General features: G+C 39.1%; 1 protein-coding gene across 8 annotated transcripts in view; it reads left to right on the forward strand.

Moving 5' to 3' along the window:
• Nucleotides 1–27,297, forward strand: part of PIK3R3 (phosphoinositide-3-kinase regulatory subunit 3) — a 150,566-nt gene that overhangs the window by 81,876 nt on the left and 41,393 nt on the right. For all 8 annotated transcript variants that reach the window (XM_017881747.1, XM_017881751.1, XM_017881753.1 and 5 more), the window contains 2 exons: nucleotides 23,523–23,631; nucleotides 26,994–27,092. In XM_017881747.1, the coding sequence (XP_017737236.1) occupies nucleotides 23,523–23,631; nucleotides 26,994–27,092 (208 nt within the window). The remainder of the gene's footprint in view (nucleotides 1–23,522; nucleotides 23,632–26,993; nucleotides 27,093–27,297) is intronic.

A 27,297-nucleotide genomic window follows, 5' to 3' on the forward strand; every position in this document is an offset into this window, starting at 1 on the left:
TTTTTTTTTTTTTTTTTTTTTGAGGCAGTCTCGCTCTTGTTGCCCAGGCTGGAGTGCAATGGAGCGATCTTGGCTCACTGCAGTCTCCACCTCCCGAGTTCAAGCAATTCTTCTGCCTCAGCCTCCCAAGTAGCTGGGATAACAGGCATCAGCCACCACGCCTGGGTAATGTTTTGTATTTTTGGTAGAGATGAGGCTTCATCATGTTGGCCGGGCTGGTCTCGAGCTTCTGACCTCAGGTGAGCCACCTGCCTCAGCTTCCCAAAGTGCTGGGATTACAAGCGTGAGCCACTGCGCCTGGCTTTGCTGTTTTTTTGTTTTGTTTTTTTTAGACAAGAGATTTTTACTTTGTTGCCCAGGCGGGAGTGCGGTGGCACAGTCTCGGCTCATGCAACCTCCACCTCCTGGGTTCAAGCAATTCTTGTGCCTCAGCCTCCTGAGTAACTGGGATTATAGGCGCCTGCCACCACACCCAGCTAATTTTTTGTATTTTAGTAAAGACGGGGTTTCACCATGTTTCCCAGGCTGGACTCGAACTCCGGAGCTCAGGCAATCTGCCTTCCCAAAGTGCTAGGATTACAGGCATGAGCCACCACACCTGGCCCTTCATAACCACTTTCAAGTGTACTGTTGAGTGGTATTAAGCATATTAACATTGTTTTGAAGCAGATCTCCAGATCTCATCTTGCAAATCTGAAACTTTGTACCCATTAAACAGTGACCAGTCTTTTCCCCTATTGCCCAACCCCTGGTAACCAACCTTTACTTTGCTTCTATGATTTTGTCTACTTTAGATACCTTGTATAAGTAAGTGGGATCATGTAATATTTGTCTTTGGCTTATTTCACTCAGTATAATGTCTTCAGGGTTCAGTTGTAGCATATGAAGGGATTTTCTTCCTTTTTAAGGCTGAATAATATTCCATTTATGTATATACCACATTTTGTTTATCCATTAATCTGTTGATAGACTTTGCGTTGCTTCCACCTCTTAGCTATTGTGAATAGTGCTACTGTGAACATGAGTCTGCTAGTATAATGTCTCTTTGAGACTCTGCTTTCAGTTTTTTTTTCTTTTTTAGATGTATACCCAGAATAAGAAGGATTGCTGTATCATATGGTATTTTTAAAAACATTTTTTTGGGGAACCTCCATACCGTTTTTCATAGCAGTTGCACCATTTTACAATCTCACCAACAGTGCTCAAGGGTTCCAGTTACTCCACTTCCTTGCCAACACTTGTTCTCTTCTTTTCTTTTTTCTTTTAGTAGCCATCTTAATCAGGCCCATATAGATTTATAAATGAGTTCTACCAAATATTTATAGACACTCATAACTTTAGATAAATTCTTCCTGAATCAAGAAAAAGAAGAAACATTGTCATTCTCGCTTAAGTATTTAATGGGTTATTCTAAGATGAATACTGCTTAAAAAGCAAAAGATAGGCCGGGTGCGGTGGCTCAAGCCTGTAATCCCAGCACTTTGGGAGGCCGAGGCGGGCGGATCACAAGGTCAGGAGGTCGAGACCATCCTGGCTAACACAGTGAAACCCCGTCTCCACTTAAAAAATACAAAAAATTAGCCGGGCGAGATGGTGGGCGCCTGTAGTCCCAGCTACTCGGGAGGCTGAGGCAGGAGAATGGCGTGGACCCGGGAGGCAGAGCTTGCAGTGAGCTGAGATCCGGCCACTGCACTCCAGCCTGGGCGACAGAGCGAGACTCCGTCTCAAAAAAAAAAAAAAAAAAAAAAAAAGCAAAAGATAATTTGCTGATATATATGAAATAAGGTTGTTGGATCCAAGACCACTATACAGTTGGATTCCATTTTACAAGTAGCAGATAACAAATGTAATTTTAAAAAAGCTTTATTGAGATATAATTCACATACCGTACAAATCACCAGTTTTAAGTATACAATTCAATGTTTTGGTGCATTACATTGTTAATTTTTTAAAATTATAAACTATATATGACAAAATTTTTCATTTTAACTGTTTTAAGTGTGCAATTCAGTGGCAATAATTACAATGTTGTGCAGCTATATTCATCTTCCATATAGAAACTCTATAACTGTTAAGCAATGACTTACTCATTCTCCCTTCACTCTCAGCTCCTGGTAGATTCTATTCAACTTACTTTCTCTATGAATTTGCCTATTCTAGATATTTCATATAAATGGAATCATACAATATTTGTCCTTTTGTGTCTTCATATTTCATTTAGCATAATGTTGGTGTTCATATTGCAGCATGTATCAGAACGTTACTCATTTTTATGACTGAATAATACTGCATTGTACATACAGACCACATTTTGTTTATTCAGTCATCTGTTGATGGACACTTGGGTTTTTTTTGTTGTTGTTTGTTTGCTTTTTTGAGACAGAGTCTCGCTCTGTTGCCAGGCTGCATCTCGGCATGATCTCGGCTCACTGCAGTGGCATGATCTCGGCTCACTGCAACCTCCGTCTCCAGGTTCAAGCGATTCTCCTGCCTCAGCCTCCCTCAGCCTCCTGAGTAGCTGGGACTACAGGTGTATGCCGCCACACCCAATTACTTTTTTTGTATTTTTAGTAGAGACGGGGTGTCACCATGTTTGGCCAGGATGGTCTCCATCTCTTGACCTCGTGATCCGCCCACCTCAGCCTCCCAAAGTGCTGGGATTACAGGCGTGAGCCACCGTACCCAGCCCACTTGGGATGTTTTCACAAAAGTTTTTTTTTTTTTGAGACGGAGTTTCACTCTGTTGCCCAGGCTGGAGGGCAGAGGTGCGATCTCAGCTTGCTGCAACCTCTGCCTTCTGGGTTCAAACTATTCTTCATGCCTCAGCCACCTGAGTAGCTGGGATTACAGATGTGCCACCACACCCAGCTAATTTTTGTATTTTTAGTAGAGACAGTGTTTCACCACGTTGACTAGGCTGGTCTTAAACTCCTAGCCCCGAGTGTTCTGCCTACCTCAGCCTCCCAAAGTGCTAGGATTACGCGCATGAGCCACAGTTCCTGGCCTACAAAATATATTTTAAAAAAGATATTCATTATAGCAGTAATAGCTACAAGGACAACAATTGAAAAGTACCAGTGAACAAAATCAACAAAAGATGCACATGACCTTTTATGGTGAGAATTATACAATTTCCATTAAAAGACATGAGAAGAGATCTAATTAGGATACCAAATTAACTGATAGGAAGACCCAGTGACATCAACATGTTAATTCTTTCCAAATTAATTTATAGGTTCAATGCACTTCTGTTTAATATAATGACAGGGTATTTCATGTAACTTGACCAGCTCTAAAATTTATAAAGAAGTGTTAACTGCCAAGAAAAATTAGGAAGGCGCACTTGGTCTTTCACACAGCATTATTTATAAAGTCATATTGTTAATATTTAAGGCAATGTCGTATTTACACAGGATAGACCAACCTCTGTGAAGAATAAAAAGCCCAGAAACGGAACCCCTGAATATAAAGAAACTTAATACATGACAGTGAGTGTTGAAGATGAGTAAGGAGATGATGGACTGACTAAACAGTGAATGATAATGGAACAATTGGTTATTTATATGGAAAATAAAATGAGATTTCTACTTACCGTATTAAAAAATGTACCTGATAATTAAAGATGTTAATGTGAAAAGTAAAACTTTTAGAAAAAAGTGGGAGAATGTTTTTATGATATTAGAGCAGGGAAGGTAGAAAGGATTTCTTCAATAAGACTTGAAATTTGAACTGTAAAAGAAAAAGATTGATAAATTTGTCTAGATTAAAATAAAAAATGTACAGTTATTGAAATTCAGCATGAGATAGAAAGATACCGTATCATCTGGGAGAAAATATTTGCAGAAAAAATAACTAAAAAGGATTAATAATCAGGATATATGAAGAATATTTTACCAACCAATAATAATAATAAGACAATAGATTGGAAATTCATAGAAGACGAAATACAATGTCCTGCAGACATGAAAAGGTGTTCAACCTCTTTAGTAGCCATGGAAATGCAAAGTAAAACTTCAGTGGAATGATATTTTACACTCACCATTTTGGTGAGGATGTAGAATAAGGAAAACTCTCATATACTTATGTGGACAGTGGAATATCAACTAGAACCTCATTGTAGAGAGGAACTTAGCAATATCTAGTAAAGTATATACCCTAGGGAAACTGTAGAAGATGAACAAGAGTTTGTACCTGGGATAAGTACCATTAAGTTCATAGCAACATTGTTCGTAAAAACGGAAAACTAGAAACAGCTCAAATGTCCATCATTAAGAGAATGAAGAAATTATAGAGTATTCATGTAATGGTAGAGAACGGTGAGAAAATAAAAATACCTACTTGTATCAACATAAATTAATCTGAAAATGTAATGCAGAACGAAATGCTGTGAAAAGATTCCTCCTGTATAAAGTTCATAAAGATATGAAATATGTTAGGAGATGGAACCCCTGGGGAAAAATAAGGGAATTTGGGAGGGGTAAAAAGCAGTGGTGGAGGAAGAAAAGCCTGAGGGAAAATCAACCTTGCATTCCAAGGAGTCTAAAAGGGAGCAGCCAGAGATTTAGAACCAGGTAGTTTTTCTGTCATATAAAAAATTGTACTAGGAAAAAAAAAAAATTGTACTAGGTTGAAAGTAAGTCCTGAATTGAAGCATCTAATTCCCTCTGTGATTGGTCTTTGTGTATGTACTTTTGTGTTTTATTACAACTTAAAAAGGTCTGATAAAATTCTGTTTTAAATTAGGTAGAATTTTGAAAGTACCTTTGTTTGACTACTTTTTCTGTTATGATATAATTCACATGCCATATATCCACCTTTTAAAAGTGTTTTTAACCACATCAGTGGTTTTTAGTATTGTCATACAGTTGTGCAACTATTACAACTGTCTTATTCCAGAACGTTCTTACCACCCCAAAAGAAGTCCTGTAACCATTAAGAGTCACTCTAGGCTGGGTGGAATGGCTCATGCCCATAATCCCAGCTTTGGGAGACTGAGGTGGGAGGATCAGTTGGGGCCAGGAGTTCAAGACCAGCTTGGGCAGTATAGCGAGACCCTGTCTCTACAAAAATTTAAAAAAAAATTAGCTAAGCATGGTGTCATGCGTCTGTAGTCCCAGCTACTTGGAAGGCCAATGTGGGAGGATCGCTTGAATTCAGTAGTTTGAGGTTGTCAGCTGTGATAGTGCCACTGCACTCCAGCCTGGGTGGGTAGCAAGATCCTGTCTCAAAAAAAGTCACTCCCCATTCTTCTTAGCCCCAGTCTGTGACAACTGTTAATCGACTTTCTGTCTCTATAAGTTTGCCTATTCTGCACATTTCATGGAAATGGAATGACATGGTATGTGGCCTTTTGTGTTTGACTTCTTTCACTTAGCATAATGTTTTCAAGGTTTATTCAATTGTGATATGTATCAGCACTTCATTCCTTTTTATGGCTAAACAGTATTCCACTCTGAATATTTGTTTATCCATTCACCAATTAATGGATATTTGGGTTGTTTCCACTTTTAGCTATTTTGAATAATGCTGCCATGAACGTTCATTGCAAGTTTTTATGTGAACTTAGTTTTCAGTTCTGTTGCGTATACACCTAGGAGTAGAATTACTGGGTCATATTTACTTTCCTGACAGCAGTGTATTATGGTTTCACTTTTTCCACATCGTCACCAAGACTTGTTATGTATCTTTTTGATTATAGCTATCCTAGTGGATGTGAGGTAGTATGTCACTGTGGTTTTGATTTGCATTTTCCTAATGACTGATGATGCTGAGTATCTTTTTTATGTGCTTGTTGGAATGGAATTGTTTTTTTAATTTCATTTTTGGACTGTTCATTGCTAGTGTGTAGAAATACTCTTGATTTTTGCATATTCATCTTGTATTCTGCAACCTTGTTGAACTCTTTTATTAGCTTTAGTAGTTTTTTGAGTATTTCTTATGATTGAGTATGCAAATAGAGATCGTCATTTTCCTTTTCTCTCTCTGGATGCCTTTTATTTATTTTACTTCCCTAATAGCCCTGGCTAGAATCTTTTTTTAAATTTTTTTTTGAGATGGAGTTTCGTTCTTGTTGTCCTGGCTGGAGTGCAATGGTGTGATCTCGGCTCACTGCAGCCTCCACCTCCTGGGTTCAAGTGATTCTTCTGCCTTAGCCTCTTGAGTAGCTGGGATTACAAGTGTGTGCCACCATGCCCAGCTCATTTTTGTATTTTTAGTAGAGACAGCATTTCACCATGTTGGCCGGGATGGTCTTGAACTCCTGACCTCAGGTGATCCACCTGCCTCGGCCTCCCAAAGTGCTAGGATTACAGGTATGAGCCACCATACCCAGCCCCTGGCTAGAATCTTACAGTGTTGAATAGACGTGGTAAGAGCAGACATCCTTGTGCTGTTTTTGATTGTAGGGGAAGACATTCAGTTTGTCACCATGAATTATGATGCTAGCTGTGGGTTTTCTGTAGATACTCTTTATCAGGTGAGGAATTCCCTTTAATCCTAGTTTTTCAGTATTTTTGTCATAAGTAGGTGTTTAATTTTTGAATTATATTTTTTTGTGGCGGCAGGGTCTCACAATGTTGACCAGGCTGGTCTTGAACCCTTGGCCTCAGGGTATCCTCTCGCCGTGACCTCCCAAAGTACTAGGATTATAGATGTGAGCTACTGCACCTGGTAGGGTATTTAATTTTGTCACATGATTTTTCTGCATCTGTTGAGATCATTATGCTGGTCTTTGTCCTTTCTTCTGTTAATATGGTGTGTTACCTTGATTGATTTTTGTTTGTTGAGCCAATCTTGCATTCCTGGAAACAAATCTCGCTTGGTCATGATATATAATCCTGTTTATATGTTGCTGGAGTTGGTTTGCTGGTATTTTGTTGAGGATTTTTGTGTCTGTGTTCATAAGGGATATTGGCCTGTAGGTTTTTCCTTTTGTTTTGTTTTTTGATTTTTTCTTTTTCTGGTTTTGGTATCAGGGGAATACTGGCCTCACAGAATGAGTTAAGAAGTTCCCTGAATACTTATCTGATCCTAGTTTTCTTCAGTTTTGTTATTGACTTCTTCTTCTTCTTCTTCTTTTTTTTTTTAAAGACACAGTCTCACTCTGTTGCCCAGGATGGAGTGCAGTGACATGATCTGCACTCACTGCAACCTTCGCCTCCCAGGTTCAAGCGATCTTCCCACCTCAGCCTTCCAAGTAGCTGGGATTACACCATGTCGGCCAGGCTGCTCTCTGACTGTTGACCTCAAGTGATCTGCCTGCCCGTCTCCCTAAGTGATTACAGACGTGAGCTACTGCACCTGGCCAGTTTTATTACTGCCTTCTAAAAATATATTAATGCTATTTTTTTGTTCTGGCTATTCTTTTTAAGAACACACAGAAATACTTTCTTAGATTCTAATTTAATGTAGCTTACCAGTGAGGAATGACTTATAGCACCCAGCAGAATATTAATGAAATTTCTGGTATTTCAGTGAAATCTGCCTAGTATACTGTCTTTCAGATGACTGAATATAAAAGTCCATAAAAATTAGAGATGAGAGAGACTATGGTGATATAATCAACCATTTTACAGATAAATAGAACAGATTGTTCAAAGTTATACTGCTAGGTTACCTGACAGCCAGGAGATTTTACTTTGGTAGTTTTTACTCACCAATGATTAGTAGTGTGTGAAAAGGATAGGTTTTTTTTTTAAAAAAAAGGTTTAATTTCATCTGCGTGTTTGTGAGCAATGCTAAGAAACAAATATAGTATTTATTTGAATGAAATAAGTGTAAAACTTATGCATGCCCACTCATTCTGTACTCCAGCTGGAGAAGCCCTAGAACATATATTTAATCCATTGTGTCGGGCGCAGTGGCTCATGCCTGCAATCCCAGTGCTTTGGGAGGCCGAGGCAGGAGGATCATTTGAGTCCAGGAGTTTGAGACCATCCTGGGTAACATAGCAAGACCTTGTCTCCATAAAAATAAAAATATACATATAATTTGTTGCTATCAGGAGGAAATGTATTATTATTATCAACAGCATTTGGGGAAGTCTTCAAAGCAATTTAACTGAAGAAACTACTTACCCAAATTATATCATATGAGTGGGTGGTATCAAAATGAAATCTTGAAGAAACTGTCTCCAACTTGGAAAGAGGTATAGAGGGAGAATCACATTAATGTATCAACCTAATATATCAACCTAAATGTGTCAACCTTTAACTTTTAATTAATTGTTTTCCCTTCTAATTGTTTTTTTACTTCTACTTTTAAGTTCAGGAGTACCTGTGCAGGATGTGCATGTTTGTTACATAGGTAAACATGTGCCAGCGTGATTTGCTACACAGATCATCCCATCACCTAGGTATTAAGCCCAGCATCCATTAGCTATTCCGCCTGATGCTCTCTCTCCCCCAACCACCTCCCGACAGGCCCCAGTTTGTGTTGTTCCCTGCCATGTGTCCATGTGTTCTGATCATGTAGTTCCCGCTTATAAGTGAGGATATACAGTGTTTGGTTTTCTGTTCCTGCGATCCTCCTGCCGCGGCCTCTCAAAGTTAGTTTGCTGAGGATAATGGCTTCTAACTCCATCCATGTCCCTGCAAAGGACATTATCTTGTTCCTTTTTATGGCTGCATAGTATTCCATGCTGTATATATACCACATTTTCTTTATCCAGTCTATCATGAATGGGCATTTAGGTTGATTTTGTGCCTTTGCTATTATGAATAGTGCTGCAATGAACATACATATGCATGTATCTTAATAATAGTATGATTTATATTCTTTTTGGTGTATACCCAGTAATGAGATTACTGGGTCAAATAGTATTTCTGCCTTTAGGTCTTTGAGGAATCGCCACCTTCTAGTTGTTGAAGTGTTTATTTTGATTGTGAAACAGTTTTTTAAAATGTATTTTCAGAGAGAAATAATGAGTAGTATAATTTTATGAAAATATCATATGTGTCTCGAAAGATAAAATCATCCTTCAATTTTGCTGAGCCAAGAAACTCAACTAAAACCACCTGCTGGAAATGGCACAGTTTTCTGTCTCAGCGTCAGTAATATACAATCCAAATTCTATGTTGTGATTGACTGTTGTACCGTTTTCATTCAGAGATTAGTTTTGCCAACAATGTCTGATTTGGGATTGGGATTTAGCTCACAAAGCAGTTGGTTGTTGGGGCATAGGAAGGGGTTAGTGTTACTAATGAGCACACTACAGAGAAATCATTCCACTGGGGAAAAATAGCATTTGTCCATGCATGAGCAAAGTTGTTCTGTAATTCAATGCTGGATGCCAAATAGTCAGTGAAGTTTGGATTTGGATGTGGCAGCTCACGGATGCTGGGGGGAAATTTTGTATAATCATTGTCTTTTAAAATGAACTTGGTAAAAGCTGTCAGTTTTTTCCCTTTAGAAAGATGAAATGTTTTTTGTCTTTTTTCTCTCCTCCTGTTTCCATAATTTTATTTTAGGCTTTCAAAAGTTGAAGATTTAATTAAAATAAATGTTTTCCCCTTGGTTAGCTTGATTAACTAGTCTTTTTTTTCTAAGCATTATTCTGCACCTAAGATTATACCCTAATATCCAAGATAGTTCTAATTCTCTTCATCTTTTGTTCCTCTAAAATGAAATAGATTTGTGAATTTTAGAAAGTGTGTATTATGAAATTATTTTGTTTTATTTTGTATTTTGAACCTTTTATAATATCTAGTTATCACAAATAGATATCTTTGGGATTTTTTTCTTGTTTCTTGGTTCTTTAACAGATAGTCAGAATTTATTATCTGATGGAATATTTTAGGTTTGTTTTGTGTTTTTGATAACATCATTCACCTTCGACACTCTTTTTGTTTTTTTTTTTGAGACAGGGTCTCACTCTGTTGCCCAGGTTGGAGTGCAGTGGTACAGTCTTGGCTCACTGCAGCCTTGACTTCCTGGGCTTAGGTGATCCTCTCACCTCAGCCTCCCAAACAGCTGGGACTACAGGCACACACCACCATACCCGGCTGACTGCTGTATTTTTTTGTAGAGACAGTTTCTCCATGTGTTGCCCAGGGTGGTCTTTTTTTTTTTTTTTTTTTTTTTTTGAGACGGAGTCTCACTCTGTCACCCAGACTGGAGTACAGTGGCATGATCTTGGCTCACTGCAAACTCTGCCTCCTGGGTTGAAGCGATTCTCCTGCCTCAGCCTCCCAAGTAGCTGGGATTACAGGCACCTGCCACCATGCCTGGCTAATTTGCCTAGGCTGGTCTTAAACTCCTGGAGTCAAGTGATTTGCCCACCTCAGCCTCCCAAAGTGCTAGGATTACGTGCATGAGCCACCACACCTGGCTGACAACATTTAACAGAATAATTTATGTTCTTAGTATTTAAATGCCCTCAATACTATATAGCAAAGATTTATGTGACTGAACCATTTTTCTTAAACTGAGCATTTTCACGTCAAAGATATGTGTAGGAGATCGCATTTACTATTTGGAAGGTAACTATTAAGAATTTTTTGGAAAGCAAATGTGAGAAGTTGACAGAGAAGGGGCTATTAGGGGGCATTGCAAATCCCTTACAGTATTTCTTTTCAGCTGATTGACCAAAATATAGCTTAAATGAGTTAACTGCAAAACAGAAACATAAATTAGTAATAGTGTCTAGTTCTTCCTAATGAAATTTAAAGGCAAATTCTGATCTGCTGGCTTATGATCTCTAGTTATACTAAACTACCAGTACCAGCTAATTAAGCTGGGAGTACTGGGGACTTTTTCCTAACACAAGAATAATACTTTTATGTTTGCCGTTTTTGGTTCTACATATGTTATTTAGGGCTGGTTCAGGGAGGTAGAATATGATGTTTGAAATAGCTTGTAGTGAAGAATGGGAGGCAGGTAAATTTAGGGTAAGATTTTTGGATTGTTTTGAGGGTCCACTTATGGCTTGAGACCATTATTAGTGAAACCAATTGAAGATGATGTAACTTTTTTCCTCTTTATTAGCCTAGAGAGAGAGCAGAAAAAGCATGAAAACAGATTGAGCTATGGTCGGGGTCTTGCCAGACAGGTACAGTGGGAGGATAAGAGAGCAAAAGAGATGATAGTATTAGTTAAGAGAGAGGGAGAATGAAGACCAGTATGGGATAGAAAGTACTAAGTTTAAGGAATTAGAGGTCTTACTGAGGTGAAAGAACAGTGGTAGCATTGCTGTAAATTGGAGGTCTCATTGAGGTGAAAGAACTGGGATTACTGGAGTAAGTGGTAAAGATGTAGAGAGAGGGCCAAGCATGGTGGCTTACTCCTGTAATCCCAGCACTTTGAGAGGGCAAGGCGGGCGGATCACGAGTTCAGAAGATCGAGACCAGCCTGTCTAACACGGTGAAATCCCGTCTCTACTAAAAATACAAAAAATTAGCTGGGTGTGGTGGCCCGTGCCTGTAGTACCAGCCAACTCGGGAGGCTTAGGCAAAATCGCTTGAACCTAGGAGGCGGAGGTTGCAGTGAGTCGAGATAGCACTACTGCACTCCAGCCTGGGCGACAGAGCGAGACTCTGTCTCAAAAAAAAAAAAAAAAAAAGGCAGAGAAGTCAAGGAGTACCTTCGTGGGGTTAGGAATGTGGTTCTCATTCTAGTTTTATGTCAGAATTACCAATTGCCTTTTTTTAAAAAACATAGTTGCCCTGGTCTCATTCTGGATCAATGGAATCAGAATCTGTAGAGCGTTGGGCTAAGGCATCTTCATTTAAGATGTTATACAGCTGATTAAAAAAAACTTTAAAATTTACATACAGTAAAGTTTATACTCTTTGGTGTACAGTTCTTTGAGTTTTGACAAATGCATAGTGGTGCCCTTTATCAGGATAGGGTGGATAGGAACAGGTGAGGAAATGCGGTGGGCCCTCCCTATTCACAGATTCTGCATTCTTGAATTGAAATAACAAACAACTGTGGATTCTGGGTGTGTGTGTAAAAACCAATAAAAATAACAATATAACAACAAAATAATACAAATAAAATACAGTATAACAATTCTTTTTTTTTTTTTTTTGAGACAGAGTCTCGCTCTGTCGCCCAGGCTGGAGTGCAGTGGCCAGATCTCAGCTCACTGCAAGCTCCGCCTCCCAGGTTTACGCCATTCTCCTGCCTCAGCCTCCGGAGTAGCTGGGACTACAGGCGCCCGCCACCTCGCCCGGCTAGTTTTTGTGTATTTTTTAGTAGAGACGGGGTTTCACCGTGTTAGCCAGGATGGTCTTGATCTCCTGACCTCGTGATCCGCCCATCTCGGCCTCCCAAAATGCTGGGATTACAGGCTTGAGCCACCGCGCCCAGCCTAACAATTCTTTACATAGCATTTACATTGTATTAGATACAAGTAATCTAGAGATGACTGAAAGTATATGGGAGGATGTGCATAAGCTGTATGCAAATACTACATCATTTTATAAAATGGACTTGAGTATCCTTGGATTTTGGTATCTACAGGGATCCTGGAACCAATCCTATGAGGATACTGAGGTATGATTGTATGTATTTGGTTTTGAATACCCTCAAATTTGCTTGTTGCACTAAAGCTGCAGCCATAGAATTCAGAAGAGTGGAGATTATTACAATGAATTAATATTTTCTCTATCATTTCCTTAAGTCTAGATCTGGAATTGACATATTTTTTCTGCAAAGAGCCATATAGTAAAGACGTTAGGCTTTGCAGGCCACAAATGGTCTCTTTCATATTGTGTGTGTGTGTGTGTGTGTGTGTGTGTGTGTGTGTGTGTATGTGTTTATAACCATTTAAAAATGTAGAAACGGGCCAGGCGTGGTGGCTCATATGTGTAATCCCAGCACTTTGGGAGGCCAAGGCAGGTGGATCACCTTAGGTCAGGAGTTCAAGACCAGCCTGGCCAACATGGGGAAACCCCGTCTCTACTACAAATACAAAAATTAGCTGGGCATGATAGCCCGTGCCTGTAGTCCCAGCTGCTCGGGAGGCTGAGGCAGGAGAATTGCTTGAATCTGGGAGGTGGAGGTTGCAGTAAGCCGAGATTGTACCACTGCACTCCAGTCTGGGTAACAGAGTAAGACTCTGTCTCAAAAAAAAAAACAAAAAAAGTAAAAACGCTGGTCACAGTGGTGCACGCCTTTAGTTCCACAGCTACTCAGGAGGGTGAGGCAAGAAGATGACCTGAACCCAGGAGTTTGAGACCAGCCTGGGCAACATAGTGAGACCCTCATCTCAAAGTAATAAAAAAAGTAAAAACTATTTTTTGCACCATGGAAAACAGGCAGAGGGCCATAGTTTGCTAACCCCAGGCAAATCATCAAAACCACAATAAATCAAGCTCTCTGATTTGTAGTATTTGCTGATTTCCAAAGTATAAATACTCCCTCTGTGGCCGATTTCAATCTACTAGTGTGACTGACATACCGAATGCAGAATTTGAAATAAATCCTCGGTAGCACACAGTATTTCCATTATATAAATACAATAGATGTTTCTTAAAAGCATAAATACAGTATTAATGAAGTAATGAGGTTTGAGCATTTTTTAACTTTATTTTTAATATAATTTAATTGTGAACTTATATGATTTAATATTTAATACTGACTGTGTAGAGGCTGGGCACGGTGGCTCACACCTGTAATCCCAACACTTTGGGAGGCCAAGGCAGGCGGATCATGAGGTCAGGAGTTCGAGACCAGCCTGGCCAATATGGTGAAACCCCCGTCTTTACTAAAAATACAAAAAAAACTAGCCAGGCATGGTGGCACGCGCCTGTAGTTCCAGCTACCCGGGAGGCTGAGGGAGGAGAATCGCCTGAACCTAGGAGGTGGAGGTTGCAGTGAGCTGAGATTGCACCACTGCACTCCATCCTGGGCAATAGAAGGAGGATCCATCTCAAAAAAAAAAAAAAAAAGGTGTATAGAATAGAATAGCAGCTTGCAAAATTCTTGAAAATACAACAATCAGCTCTCACTAGCCTGTACAAGTTGGATTCAACATAGCATGGAACTTAAGGCTCAGAGAGGTGAGATAATTTACCAAGTCTAGTTTAAGTGGTGGAATCAGAATAAACGCTAGGTTTCTTTTGATTTTTATCTTAAAGCAATATGGGTTTATAGTTTAAAAAGTCAAAAAGTACTTCAAGGTTTATAGTACAAAATCATCAGTTGCCTGTCCTACCCTCTCTTCTGCCACTTTCTAGCCCCAGGGGCAACACTTAACTCTTCTGGCCTTTTCTTCTGGTGTTTACCTCCCTATTTTTCGTAATATGGTAATACTGTTATTTATAATTTTTCACTTTTTGATGTCATTTATTCCTTCTAAGAAAGATAGTGATTTACTTCTCTTATTCTCTTATGCCATACACTCTTTCCTTCTATGCATTTTCCAGTGTATTTATATCACAATTATAACTTTCTTAAATTATCTTGCAATACTTACACTATTATTACGTGCAGTGTTCACAGCTAAGCCATTGGTATATTATGATTGCATCCTTTCTTTTTTTTTTTTTTTTTTTTTGAGACGGAGTCTCACTCTGTCGCCTAGGCTGGAGTGCAGTGGCGCGATCTTGGTTCAGTGCAACCTCCACCTCCTGGGTTCAAGTGATTCTCCTGCCTCAGCCTCCCGAGTAGCTGGGACTACAGGTGCATGCCACTATATTTGGCTAATTTTTTATACATTTTTAGTAGAGATGGGGTTTCACCATATTGGCCGGGCTGGTCTCGAATTCCTGACCTCGTGATCTACCCACCTCGGCCTCTCAAAGTGCTGAGATTACAGGTGTGAGCCACCACACCTGGCCACATTTCCTTTTTTATATATATATAAATTTAAAGACAGAATTTTATGATTCTGACAGAACCGTATGACAGAACCATAAAATTCATCACAGTATGGTTAAACATCAGATAATTTACCATTTCCATTCTTTTCTTAAACATACCCTCTAGACTGCCCTTCATCTTCCTGTTTGAATTCTGTTTTCAGCTGTCATCCTGGTACTGCATTCAGCATTATGCTGGGCATTGCCATTGCTTTTCTCCGATGTTGGGATCCATTGTCCTGCATTTTTATACCACCTGCTTTCCTAGTTTACTTCTTTATTTTGGTGGAGCACATCATTCAGTAGCTTCCTAAGAAAGGTTGCTGAGAGATGAATTGGTTGAGATCTTGTATATCTGAAAATATCTATTCTACCATCATGTGTAATTGATAATTTGGCAGGATATATCATTCTAGCTTGAAAAAATCATTTTCTCTCAGATTTGGAAGGTTTATCTTTAGTGTTGCTAGTCTCCAGTGTTGTTGAGCAACCCAAAGACCTTCTTTAGTCCTTTGTGACTTTTTTTTTTTGTCCTTGTGATAGATTTTAGGACTTTCTCTTTTCCCCCCAGTGTTGTGAAATTCCACAGGGGTGTAGCTTGATGTGGATCTTTTTCATTCATTGTGTGGCATACTCTGTGGGCATTTTCATTCAGGAAATGTGTGTCCTTCAGTTCTTAAAATTTTTTCTTTTTTTCTTTTTTTTTTTTTTTTTGAGACGGAGTCTTGCTCTGTCGCCCGGGCTGGAGTGCAGTGGCCGGATCTCAGCTCACTGCAAGCTCCGCCTCCCGGGTTTACGCCATTCTCCTGCCTCAGCCTCACGAGTAGCTGGGACTACAGGCGCCCGCCACCTCGCCCAGCTAGTTTTTTGCATTTAGTAGAGACGGGGTTTCACCGTGTTAGCCAGGATGGTCTCGATCTCCTGACCTCGTGATCCGCCCGTCTCGGCCTCCCAAAGTGCTGGGATTACAGGCTTGAGCCACCGCGCCCGGCCAAAATTTTTTCTTATTTTAAAGGTTTCTCTTCCTGCTTTCTGGAACTTCTGTTAGTTTGATGCTGGATCTTCTTAGTTGATCCTCTGTTTCTCTTATCTTTCCCCTATTTTTTCATTACTTTCTCTTTTTGTTCCACTTCCTGGGAGATTTCAGCTTTACCTGCCAGATTGTGAACTGACTTAAACAATTTTCTATAATAATTTTAATATATAAAGGCTTTTGTTCTTTGAATGTTACTTTAGTATAGATCTTGTTTGTCTTTCATAGATGCAGTCTTTCCTTTTATATATCTGAGATATGCTGTTATTGTGTGTCTGTGAAGTTTTTTTTCCCTTGAATTCTCTGGTTACTCCCAAGTTTCTTCTTGTTTTGGTCTTCTTTAATGTAATGGCTTTCCTCAAATGTCTGGTGTTTTTTTTATTTTAAGTTGTGGTAAATATATGTAACATGTAATTTATCATTTTAACCATTTGATCTATTTCTTTTAAAGTATTTATTTATTTACTTTAGAGATGGGATCTTGCTCTGTTGCCCAGGCTGGTCTCGAACTCTTGGGGTCAAGCAATACACCTGCCTTGGCCTCCCAGAATGCTGAGACTATAGGCGTGAGCCATCACACTCAGCTGTTTTTAACCATTTTAAAATGTTTAAATTCTGTGGCTTTAAGTACATTCATACTGTTGTGCAACCATCACCACCATCCACCTCCAGAACTTTTTCATCTTCCTCAGCTGAAATTCTGTACCCATTAAATACTAACTTCCATTCCATCCTCCCCTCAGCCCTTGGCCAATAGCATTCTACTTTCTGTCTCTACGGATTTGACACTTTAGTAGCCTCATGTAAGAAGAATCATAATACTTGTCTTTTTGTGACTTGCTTATTTCACTTAGCGTAATATTTTCAATGTTCATCCATGTTGAAGCTCCATGTGAGTGGGCAGGAACTTGTTAACTGGAGGCCTTCACTGAGAAGTGATAAGATGATGAATACCTGCTAGGTGCAGTGGCTCACACCTGTACTCCCAGCAGTTTGGGAGGCCAAGACAGGAAGATCATTTGAGCCCAGGAATTCGAGACTACCCTTGGCAATACAGTGAGACCCCGTCTCTACCTATTCTCAGCTGAGCTTGGTGTTCCCTGAGTCCAGAGCCTTTCTTTTTTTTTTTTTTTTTAACATTCTAAAACACAGCACTGAGCATGCTGTATCTTTCTTTTTTATTATTATTATACTTTAAGTTCTAGGGTACATATGCACGTGCAGGTTTGTTACATATGTATACATGTGCCATGCTGGTGTGCTGCACCCATCAACTTGTCATTAACATTAGGTGTATCTCCTAATGCTATCCCTACCCCTCCCCCCACACCAAAACAGGCCCCGGTGTGCGATGTTCCCCACCCTGTGTCCAAGTGTTCCCATTGTTCAGTTCCCAACTATGAGTGAGAACATGCGGTGTTTGGTTTTCTGTTCTGGCAATAGTTTGCTGAGAATGATGGTTTATGTCCTTTGTAGGGACATGGATGAAGAGTCCAGAGCCTTTCTAATTGTTTCTCTGGACTGGTGAGTTGACAGGCAACCTTTGTCTAGGGTGGAGGAGGGGTAGTTGCCTGGCTGCTTGGGCAGGTGGGGAAGAGAATTGAGGACTTAACTGCTCTTTCTATAGATTGTCAGCCAACTCTTCTGTTTCCGGCCACATGACTCAATCCTCCCTTCCGAGATGTATTGTACTTCCAACTCCTGGCCTTTCCAGAGTACAGTGGTGTGAATCAGGTTGCTTTTTTTTTTTTTTAAAGACAGAGTCTCACTTTGTTGCCTAGGCTGGAGTGTAATGGCACGATCTCAGTTCACTGTAACCTCTGCCTCCCGGGGTCAAGCGATTCTCCTGCCTCAGCCTCCCGAGTAGCTGGGATTACAGGTGCCTGCCACCACGCTCAGCTAATTTTTGTATTTTTAATAGAGACAGGGTTTCACCATGTTGGCCAGGCTGGTCTCGAACTCCTGACCTCAGGTGATCCACCTGCCTCAACCTCCCAAAGTGTAGGGATTATGAGTTGGCGTGCAGTGGCTATTCACGTGTGTGATCATAGCACACTGTGGGTTTGAACTGGCTTCAAGCAATCCTCCCATCTCAGCCTCCCAAGTAGCTGGGACTATAGGTGCACACCACTGCACCTGGCACTATTTTTTATTGTTAAAGCATATAAAACATACACAATATACATACATACATACATACATACAGTGTTCTCTGCTGTTCCCGGTCCCTATTGTATTCACTATTAACACTTTGTGTGTTCTTCATATGTTTCTGTGCGTATATATCCATATGCACACATACACACACACTTGAAACACCTATATGTCTATTTGTTTCTTCATATAGCTACATATTAATTAAAACTGAATTGAAAATGTCTTTCTGCATTGCTAATATTTAAAAACTTGTAATATAGGCCAGGCATGAGTGGCCCATGCCTATAATCCCAGCACTTCGGGAGGCCAAGGCAGAAGAATTACTTGAGGCCAGGAGATCGAGACCAGCTTGGGTAACGTAATGAGACCCTGTCTCACAATTTAAAAAAAAAACCCCAGACTTGTAATATAGTTTCTAAAAATGTAAAGATAAATATTTTTTATTGTCTGCTAAATAGAAATAGAAGTGCTATATATTTTATGGATACTCATTTCAGAAGGTATTTGCTTAGGTGCACTTAACTTATCACTCAGCATTGCAGTGCTCACCTCATGCAAGAACTACTTTGTCAAGGAGTTGAAAAGATGACTAGTGTGTCCTAATCAGTTTTTCCCTCAAGATAGTCCTTTTGAACTACTTAAAGGCTTAATGATTTGGAATTATTTTACCTTTATTTATAATATCACAAGATAGATATAAATCTGCTTATCTTAATGCAATTAGGAGGTTATTAGGAGATAAATTTTTATTCACATTTGCCCAGTATATTCTACAATCTACATGGGAGGGTAGGGAACAGCTCTCAGAGAAGGCAAAACATTTAGATTGAAGATTCAGTTGAGTTTGATAGAGCTACATTTGAGTGTACTCACAATTTTAGGAACAATGAATTATCTTGAAATTTATCCTTTGGATTATAAAGTCCCTATGTTTGGAGACTATGTATATCTAATCTAGTTCATTGCTATGTTCACAGCTTCTGGAACATAGGAGGTGTTCAGTACATATTTGCCTATGTCTGTGTGGAGTGATGATAGATAGTAGGAATGTAGAAATAGGCCAGTATTGCATTCAGTTCAGACCTTATGATTGTGTTCTTTTAGCAACCTCATGTAGCAACTGCCTTTATAAAAATTTCATTCTTCTTACATTTCTGTAGTTCAGAACAGCAAGATACAAGAAGGCAGCCCTCTGTAATAGATGTGAAATGGTCATTACATGTTTGTTGGTGGTAGAGCTATCTGTGAACTATCATTATCCATAAATAGCAGCTTCCTCATGCAGTCTGGTCAACTCAACTCATCTCAATATACAGCTCCTCCAGTGAAGGGATGTAGAAAAGTCTCCATAACTCCATTTGAAGGTGATTAGAGTGTAACCCACCTGTTGATATAATGAAGCACATTGGTTCTTGGGCTCTGTTGATCATGTACTCAAATCACTAAGGACTAGATTTGAGAAGCTTAGTGTTTGACCTTAAAGTTTCCCTAGAGGGGATCAATTACTCCTTTTGCTGGGTTTCCATTACAATTTACTTTTTACCGCATTCTGATGAGTATTATAGTTAGGTGTTTCTGTGTGTCATTCTCTCTGGATTTGTTCTTTTGAGTGCAGGGAACACCTTATCTTTGTACCTTTTCATACTATAGTGCAGTGCTTTGTATAGCACAAGTTTACACTGTTAATCCTTGTGTTACATAAGTAGAAGAATTATAAGTTTTGCTAAGTTATAGTTCAAACTGTAGCTACTTTTATAATTCACATAAAATCCTTTTCAAACAAGATGGTTATTTAGCTACTTTGAAAAAAAGTATGGATTATAGCAAATCCACTCCCATCTAGTAATTTCAGAAGTCTGATATTTATTTATTTTAAAACAGCTTTATTGATATATAATTCACATGCCAGGCAGTTTACCCACATTGTATAATTCAGTGATTTTTTAGTATCTTCACAAAGTTGTATAACCATCATGATAGTCAATTTTGGAATATTTTCATTACCCTGAAAGAAATCCTTCATATAGCAGTCACTCCCTATTTCCCCCTTTACTCCCCAGCCCTAGCCAACCATTGATCTACTTTCCGTCACTATAGATTTGCCTATTCTGGACAATGGGATTGTATAATATTTGGCCTTTCATGACGGGCTTCTTTCACTCAGCAAAATGTTTTCAGATTCGTCCATGTTGTAGTATATCAGCACCTCATTCCTTTCTATTGCTGAATAATCTGTTGTATGGACATATACCTCATTTTATTTATCTATTCATCTGTTGATAGATATTTGGGTTGTTTTCCATTTTTGAGCCATTATAAATAACGCTACTATGAACATTCCTGTGCAAGTTCTTGTGTAGATATACGTTTCTTTTTTCTTGGGTATATGTAAGAGTGAAATTGCTGGGCAACTCTGCATTTAGCCTTTTGAGGAAGCCAGACTGTTTTCCAAGCAGCTGCATCATTTTACATTCCCACCAGCAGTCTATGAGTATTCCAATTTCTCCACATCCTCACCAACACTTGTTATTATCTGTCTTTTTGATTATAGTCATCCTAGTGGGTGTGAAGTGGTATTTCACTGTGGTTTTGATTTGCGTTTCTCTGCTGGCTGATTATGTTCAGTATCTTTTCGTGTGCTTATTGGCTACTTGTTTGTCTTTTGGAGAAATATATATTCAGATCCTTTGCCCATATTTAATTGGGTCGTTTGTCTTTTATTGAATTAAAAGAGGCCTTTTATGTATTCTAGATACGAGTACAAAATATATTTACAGATACAATTACAAATATTTACAAAATATATTTTATCAGTTCTACTTACAAAACATTCTCCCATCCTGTAGACTGTCTCTTCACTTTCTTGATGATGTCCTTTGAAGTACAGAAGTTTTTAATTTTGATGCAGTTGATCTATTTTTTTCTTGTTTGTTATTTTCAGTGTCATATTTAAGAAACCGTTACCTAATATAAAGTCACAAATATTTAAGCCTATTTTTTCTTGTAAGAATTTTATAGTTTTAGGTCTTGACATTTAGGTCTTTGATCCATTTTTAGTTAATTTTGGTGTGAGGCAGGGATCCAACTTCATTCTTTTTGTGTGTGGATATCCACTTGTTCCAGAACAATTTGTTAAGAAGACTATTCTTTCCCTCATTGAATTATCTTGACACCCATGTTGAAAATCAGTTGACTAAGGGACTTTATTTATTTATTTTTGAGGCAGTCTCACTCTGTCTCCCAGGCTGCAGTGCAGTGGTGCAATCTCGGCTCACTGCAACCTCTGCCTCCGAGGTTGTAGCAATTCTCCTGCTTTAGCCTCCCGAGTAGCTGGGATTACAGGTGTGCACCACCATGCCCAGCTAATATTTGTATTTTTAGTAGAGATGGGGTTTCATCATGTTGGCCAAACTGGTCTCGAACTCCTGACCTCAGTTGATGTGCCTGCCTCTGCCTCTCAAAGTGCTTGGATTACAAGTGTGAGCCACCACACCCGGCCAACTAAGGGACTTCTGTTCGGGGGAAAATATTCACATTGTTCTCCTTCCCCCCAAGATAGCTTACAATTTTTTGATTAAATTAAGAAAAAAGAAACAATCTCAAAAAAGTTACAAGTACAGTTCAAAGAACGTAATTTTTTTGTATCATTTGAGAGTAAGTTGTCAGCATGATGCCATATGATGACCATGTTTGTGTGTATTTCCCACAAACAAGAACATTTTCCTACAGGAACACAATATAACCATCAAAATCAGAAAACTAACATTGCTGTATTACTGCTATGGTCATACTCAGATCCCATTCAAGTTTTGCCCATTGTCCCAGTGTTGTCCTTAATAGCAAAAAAGATCCAGTCCAGAATTACACATTGCATTTAATTGTCAGGATTCTTTAGTCTTCTTCTTCAATCTGAAACATTTCTTCAGTCTTTCCTTGACCCTCATGACCTGTACATTGTTGAAGATTACAGGTCAGTTATTTTGTAGAATGCCCCTCAGTCATGGTTTGTCTGATGTTTCTTTATGATTAGATTCATATTAGTTTATGCGTATTTGGCAGGGATGTCACAGAAGTGATGTTATGTCCTTCTTAGTGCATTGTATTGGGGTCCACAGTTTCGCCATTATTTCTAATATTAACCTTGATTCTTGATTAAGGTGGTATTTGCCAGGCTTTTTCACTATTGTTGTTTTTCCTTTTGTAATTAGGATTTTGTGGGACAGTATATTGAGATAATAGTAATCTTGGTCCTCATCGATCTTTGTTTATTTATTTATTTATATCTGCATGGACACATATATTCCTATTTTGTTTAATGAGTTATATTTCTTTACTATTATTATTTGTATTGATAGGTCAGCTGTTCCAGATTTAGTCAGTGAGAGCTCCTTCAAGCTCACCCTTTTGTTCTTTTAACATAGCCTCTCCCATTCTTTGAGCACTTCCTTCCTTTTTGGCACAAGATGATGTTCAGGCTCATTTGGTACTTGCTCTATTCTGTCCCTGGAATCAGCGATTTCTTCAAAGAGCCCTGGTTCCTTTTAGTAGAGAATGGTATTAGAAAGCAAGGTCTAGGTGCTCAGTGTACATATTGGGGTGTTGTTGCCCCCAGGACCTCTCAGGGCAGCATTCCCCAACCTTTTGGCACCAGGGACCGGTTTCATTGCTGGGGTGGGGTCGGGGTGGGGGTATTGGTTTCAGGATGAAACTGTACCACCTCAGATCATCAGGCATTAGTTCGATTTTCAAAAGGAGCACACAACCTCGATCCTTGCATGTGCAGTTCGCAGTAGGATTTGTGCTTCTATGAGAATCTAATGCTGAAGCTCAGGCAGTAATGCTCGCTCGCCCACTGCTCACTTCCTGCTGTGTGGCCCTTTTCCTAATAGGCCATGGACCAGTGCCAGTCCGCGGCCCGGGGGTTAGGGAATCTCTGTCTCAGGGAACAGAGCTAGGGAATATATGTATTCTGTGTACAGACATTTACATATTTATGTTTATATACATTGAAATTCATAAGTTGATAGCAGTAGCTATAATTCCAGTCCAAAGCAAGAGGCTTCACTGTATTACAGTTGAGCAAATTATTAATAACATACCCATCATTTCATAGTTACCCTTTTTTGTTTTTGGTAGTAAGAATACCTAAAATTTACTCACTTGGCAGATTACCAGTATATAATACAATATTATTAACTATAGTTCTCATGTTGTACGTTGGTCACTTAGTGGCTTTTGGACTGAGTTGTTTGGAAAGGGGTTGCATGTTGTCTTTTGAGAGATGATGAAGTTTTACAGACTTAGAAGTTGGTGTTTCATGAGAAGGAAAAAACCAAATATATTGACATTTTCACTTTTTAGGCAATCAAAAGGATTCCTTCTGTTGCTAACATTTAACATAAAATAATACTCAATTTGATTGATAATTATTAGACTCTTAACATACCTTGGTTGATGAGCTGCTCCAGAGGAAATTAGAAAACAAAAAATAATTTACATCTACAGAGTAATATTCATTTCTCTTCTAGCTCTTCCACCAAAGCCACCTAAGCCAATGACTTCAGCAGTTACAAATGGAATGAAGGACAGTTCTGTTTCTCTTCAGGATGCAGAATGGTACTGGGGGGATATTTCAAGGTAACTAGAATGCTACTGTAATTGAATGCAGTTTTTTAAAAGTCATTTTGAGAATTAGTAGGTAAAGTAAACCATTTTAAGCCAGGCATGGTGGCTCACGCCTATAATCCCAGCAACTCAGGAGGCTGAGGCTGAAGAAGCACGTAATACCAGGAGTTCAAGGCTGTAAAGAGCACTCTGTTGCACTCTAGCCTGGGCAACAGAGTAAGACCCCCCAAATCTTTTTTTTTTGTTTGTTTGTTTGTTTGAGATGGAGTCTCGCTCTGTCGCCCAGGCTGGAGTGCAGTGGTGTGATCTCTGCTCACGGCAAGCTCGGCCGCCTCCCGGGTTCACGCAATTCTCCTGCCTCAGCCTCCCTGGAAGCTGGGACTACAGGCGCCCGCCACCACGCCTGGCTAATTTTTTTGTATTTTTAGTAAAGATGGGGTTTCACCACGTTCGCCAGGATGGTCTCGATCTCCTGACCTCGTGATCCGCCCACCTCGGCCTCCCAAAGTGCTGGGATTACAGGCGTGAGGCACTGCGCCCGGCCCTGACCCCCCAAAATCTTTTTTTTAAAAAAAAAAGCATTGTAGTGTCCTACTAATTTTTATTTAAAGATTACCATTTTAGGCCAGGCACGGTGGCTCACACCTATAATCCTAGCACTTTGGGAGGCTGAGGCGGTGGATTGCCTGAGCTCAGGAGTTTGAGACCAGCTTGGGCAACATGGTGAAAAACTGTCTCTACTAAAATACAAAAAATTAGCCGAGCGTGTTGGCATGCACCTGTAATCCCAGCTATTTGGGAGGTTGAGGCAGGAGAATTGCTAGAACCTGGGAGGTGGAGGTTGCAGTGAGCTGAGATAGTACCACTGCACTCTAGCCTTGGCGACAGAGTGAGATGCTGTCTCGAAAAAAAAAAAAAGAAAAAATGCCCATGTAAAAAATTTTGTGTGGGAACATTTCATAAGTGTCTTAATACTTTTCTTCCCATGAAAAAATGACAAGAAAATCTTCGTTATTTATTTATTTTGAGACGGAGTCTCACTCTGTTGCCCAGGCTGGAGTGCAGTGGCACAATCTCAGCTTACTGCACCCTCCGCCTGCTGGGTTCAAGCGATTCTCCTGCCTCAGCCTCCCAAGTAGCTGGGATTATAGTCATGTGTCACTATGCCCTGCTAATTTTTGTGTTTTTAGTAGAGACAGGGATTCACCATGTTGGCCAGGCTGGTCTCAAACTCCTGACCTATGGTGATCCACCTGCCTTGGCCTCACAAAGTGCTGGGATTACAGGTGTCAGCCACTGTCCCTGGCTGAAAATCTTTAAATTATGAGTGTGATTATTACTTCTAATACTATACTGAGGATGGATTTCTAAATAAGTGACACTTAGACATTTAGGATAGTTACATGTGTTTTAGAATTAAAAATATTTGTGGGTACTTACATTTCTGTGCTTTTCTTTCTCTAAGCCAGTGATTCCAAAGTCTTTGCATGAACAAAATTCAATTGAGGTGGAGCCCGGAATCTGCATTTAACAGCTTCCCTGGGTGAATTTGATGCAGTCTCTTTACACACCCCAATTTGATAAACAGGACTCTAGGACAGATTTGTTTTCTGGGTAAAGTGTGGTTTTAGATAATTTTGAACCCAAAGAGGGAATTATATACATTTAATTTGAATATTGTATTTTCTTATTAAATTTTTTTTCTTGTTAAACTTTGCTTTAATGGGTCTCAGATGTATTTTCTTTTTAAAGCCCTATCCATTTCTGTCATATCAGTTTCCAGGTTGATGCTGTATTCCTCAACACACTTATCTATCCCTTTCTCTTCTCTGTTCTCTTCCTCTACCAAAATGGTATTTATTTAATTTTTTTTTACTCTTACAGTTTCAACTGTTTTAAGAGTATATTTGCATTGTTGTGCAGCCATCATCACCATCAATCTCCAGAACTTTTTTATTTTCCCTAACTGAAATTCTGTACCCATTAAACAGTAACCTTCCATTCTCCCCTCCTTCAGCTTGTGGCAACCACCATTCTGCTTTCTGTCATATGAATTCAATTCTAGGTACTTTGCATAAGTGTAATCATATAATAATTGTCCTTTTGTGACTGGCTTATTTCACTTTCTTCATACTTCTTCAAGATTCATTCATGTTGTAGCATGTGTCAGAATTTCATTCCTTCTTAAGGCTAATATCTTATTATATGTGTGTGCTATATATTGTTTTAATCCATTCTGTCCATTTAATCCAATCTGGACATTTGGATTGTTTCTAACTTATGGCTGTTATAAATAATGCTGCAGTTAATATTGGTGCACACATATCTGAGTCCTTGCTTTCAGTTATTTTGGGTATATACCCAGTAGTGTAATGGAATTGCCAGGTCATATGGTAGGTAATTCTGTGTTTAATTTTTTGAAGAGGACTTAATACATTTCATTTAAAAAAAATTTTTTTTTTTTTTTTTTTTTTTTTGAGATAGAGTCTCATTCAGTCTCCCAGGCTGGAGTGCAGTGGTGCAATCTCAGCCCACTGCAACCTCTGCCTCCTGGATTCAAGTGATTCTCCTGTCTCAGCCTCCCAAGTAGCTGGGATTATAGGCGCTTGCCCCACCACCACGTCTGGCTAATTTTGTATTTTTAGTAGAGACAGGGTTTCATCAGGTTGGCCAGGCTGGTCTCGAACTCGTGACCTCAAGTGACCTCTCTGCTTCAGCCTCCTAAAGTGCTGGGATTATAGGCGTGAGCCACTGCACCTAGCCATTTTATTTTAAAATTGATTAGAATATTTCTATTTTAATATTGTACAATAAAATAGTCTATTATTTTTTATTTTAAGATCACATGGTTCTAATATGATTCAAGGGTCTTTTATGCCCTACCATTTCCTTTAAGTGTTCTAGTGTTGTGCCTTAAAGTCCTAAACCAACTATACAGAAGGAATTTGTTATCGGGACAAATTTAAACTGGGAGAAAATCCTATTGAAAGGTTATGAACTTAGTGAATTTTCCCTCTTCTTTTCAGAAGCAGCTGCCACTGTTGCTTAAATATAACCTTCTAAACAGCCGCTGTTTTTTTCCTGAAACTTTACAAGTTCAGACCTGCCTAAGGAAGCCCTAAAGGCTTGATGGAAACAGTATCTCTTACACACATTTGAAATCTGGAAGAGTTTAAAAATCAAATAGCTCTTCTGTAGATTGCATACCACCAAAAATCAAAACAGAAAAGAGCATATTTAATGCAGGGAAGACTAAATGACCTCTAAAAGGGCTCCATTATTCTATAACCTACTGCCGAAGCAGCCTTAGCAGTAACATGTAAAGACAACCAGTGTTGACATTTTTTCATTTTTCTTATAATTCTGTTCTTCAGGGAGGAGGTAAATGACAAATTGCGGGATATGCCAGATGGGACCTTCTTGGTCCGAGATGCCTCAACAAAAATGCAGGGAGATTATACTTTGACTTTGCGGTAAGTACTTTTCACTCTTGGCTAGTGCTCTACTGATGTTATTTTTATTCTGGGTATACAGATATTTCTGTATTTAAATCTTTATACAATTTTTCATATTTTCATTTATGTACATAATTTCCAGTCTGGCTAATTCTTTTTTCTATACATTAAGTATTTAAACATTTTGTATAAAAATGGCAACTTAAAAAAATGTAGAAAGTAA

This window comes from Rhinopithecus bieti, unplaced genomic scaffold, assembly GCF_001698545.2.
Source record: "Rhinopithecus bieti isolate Rb0 unplaced genomic scaffold, ASM169854v2 scaffold_12155, whole genome shotgun sequence".
In the NCBI taxonomy this organism is placed as follows: Eukaryota; Metazoa; Chordata; class Mammalia; order Primates; family Cercopithecidae; genus Rhinopithecus; species Rhinopithecus bieti.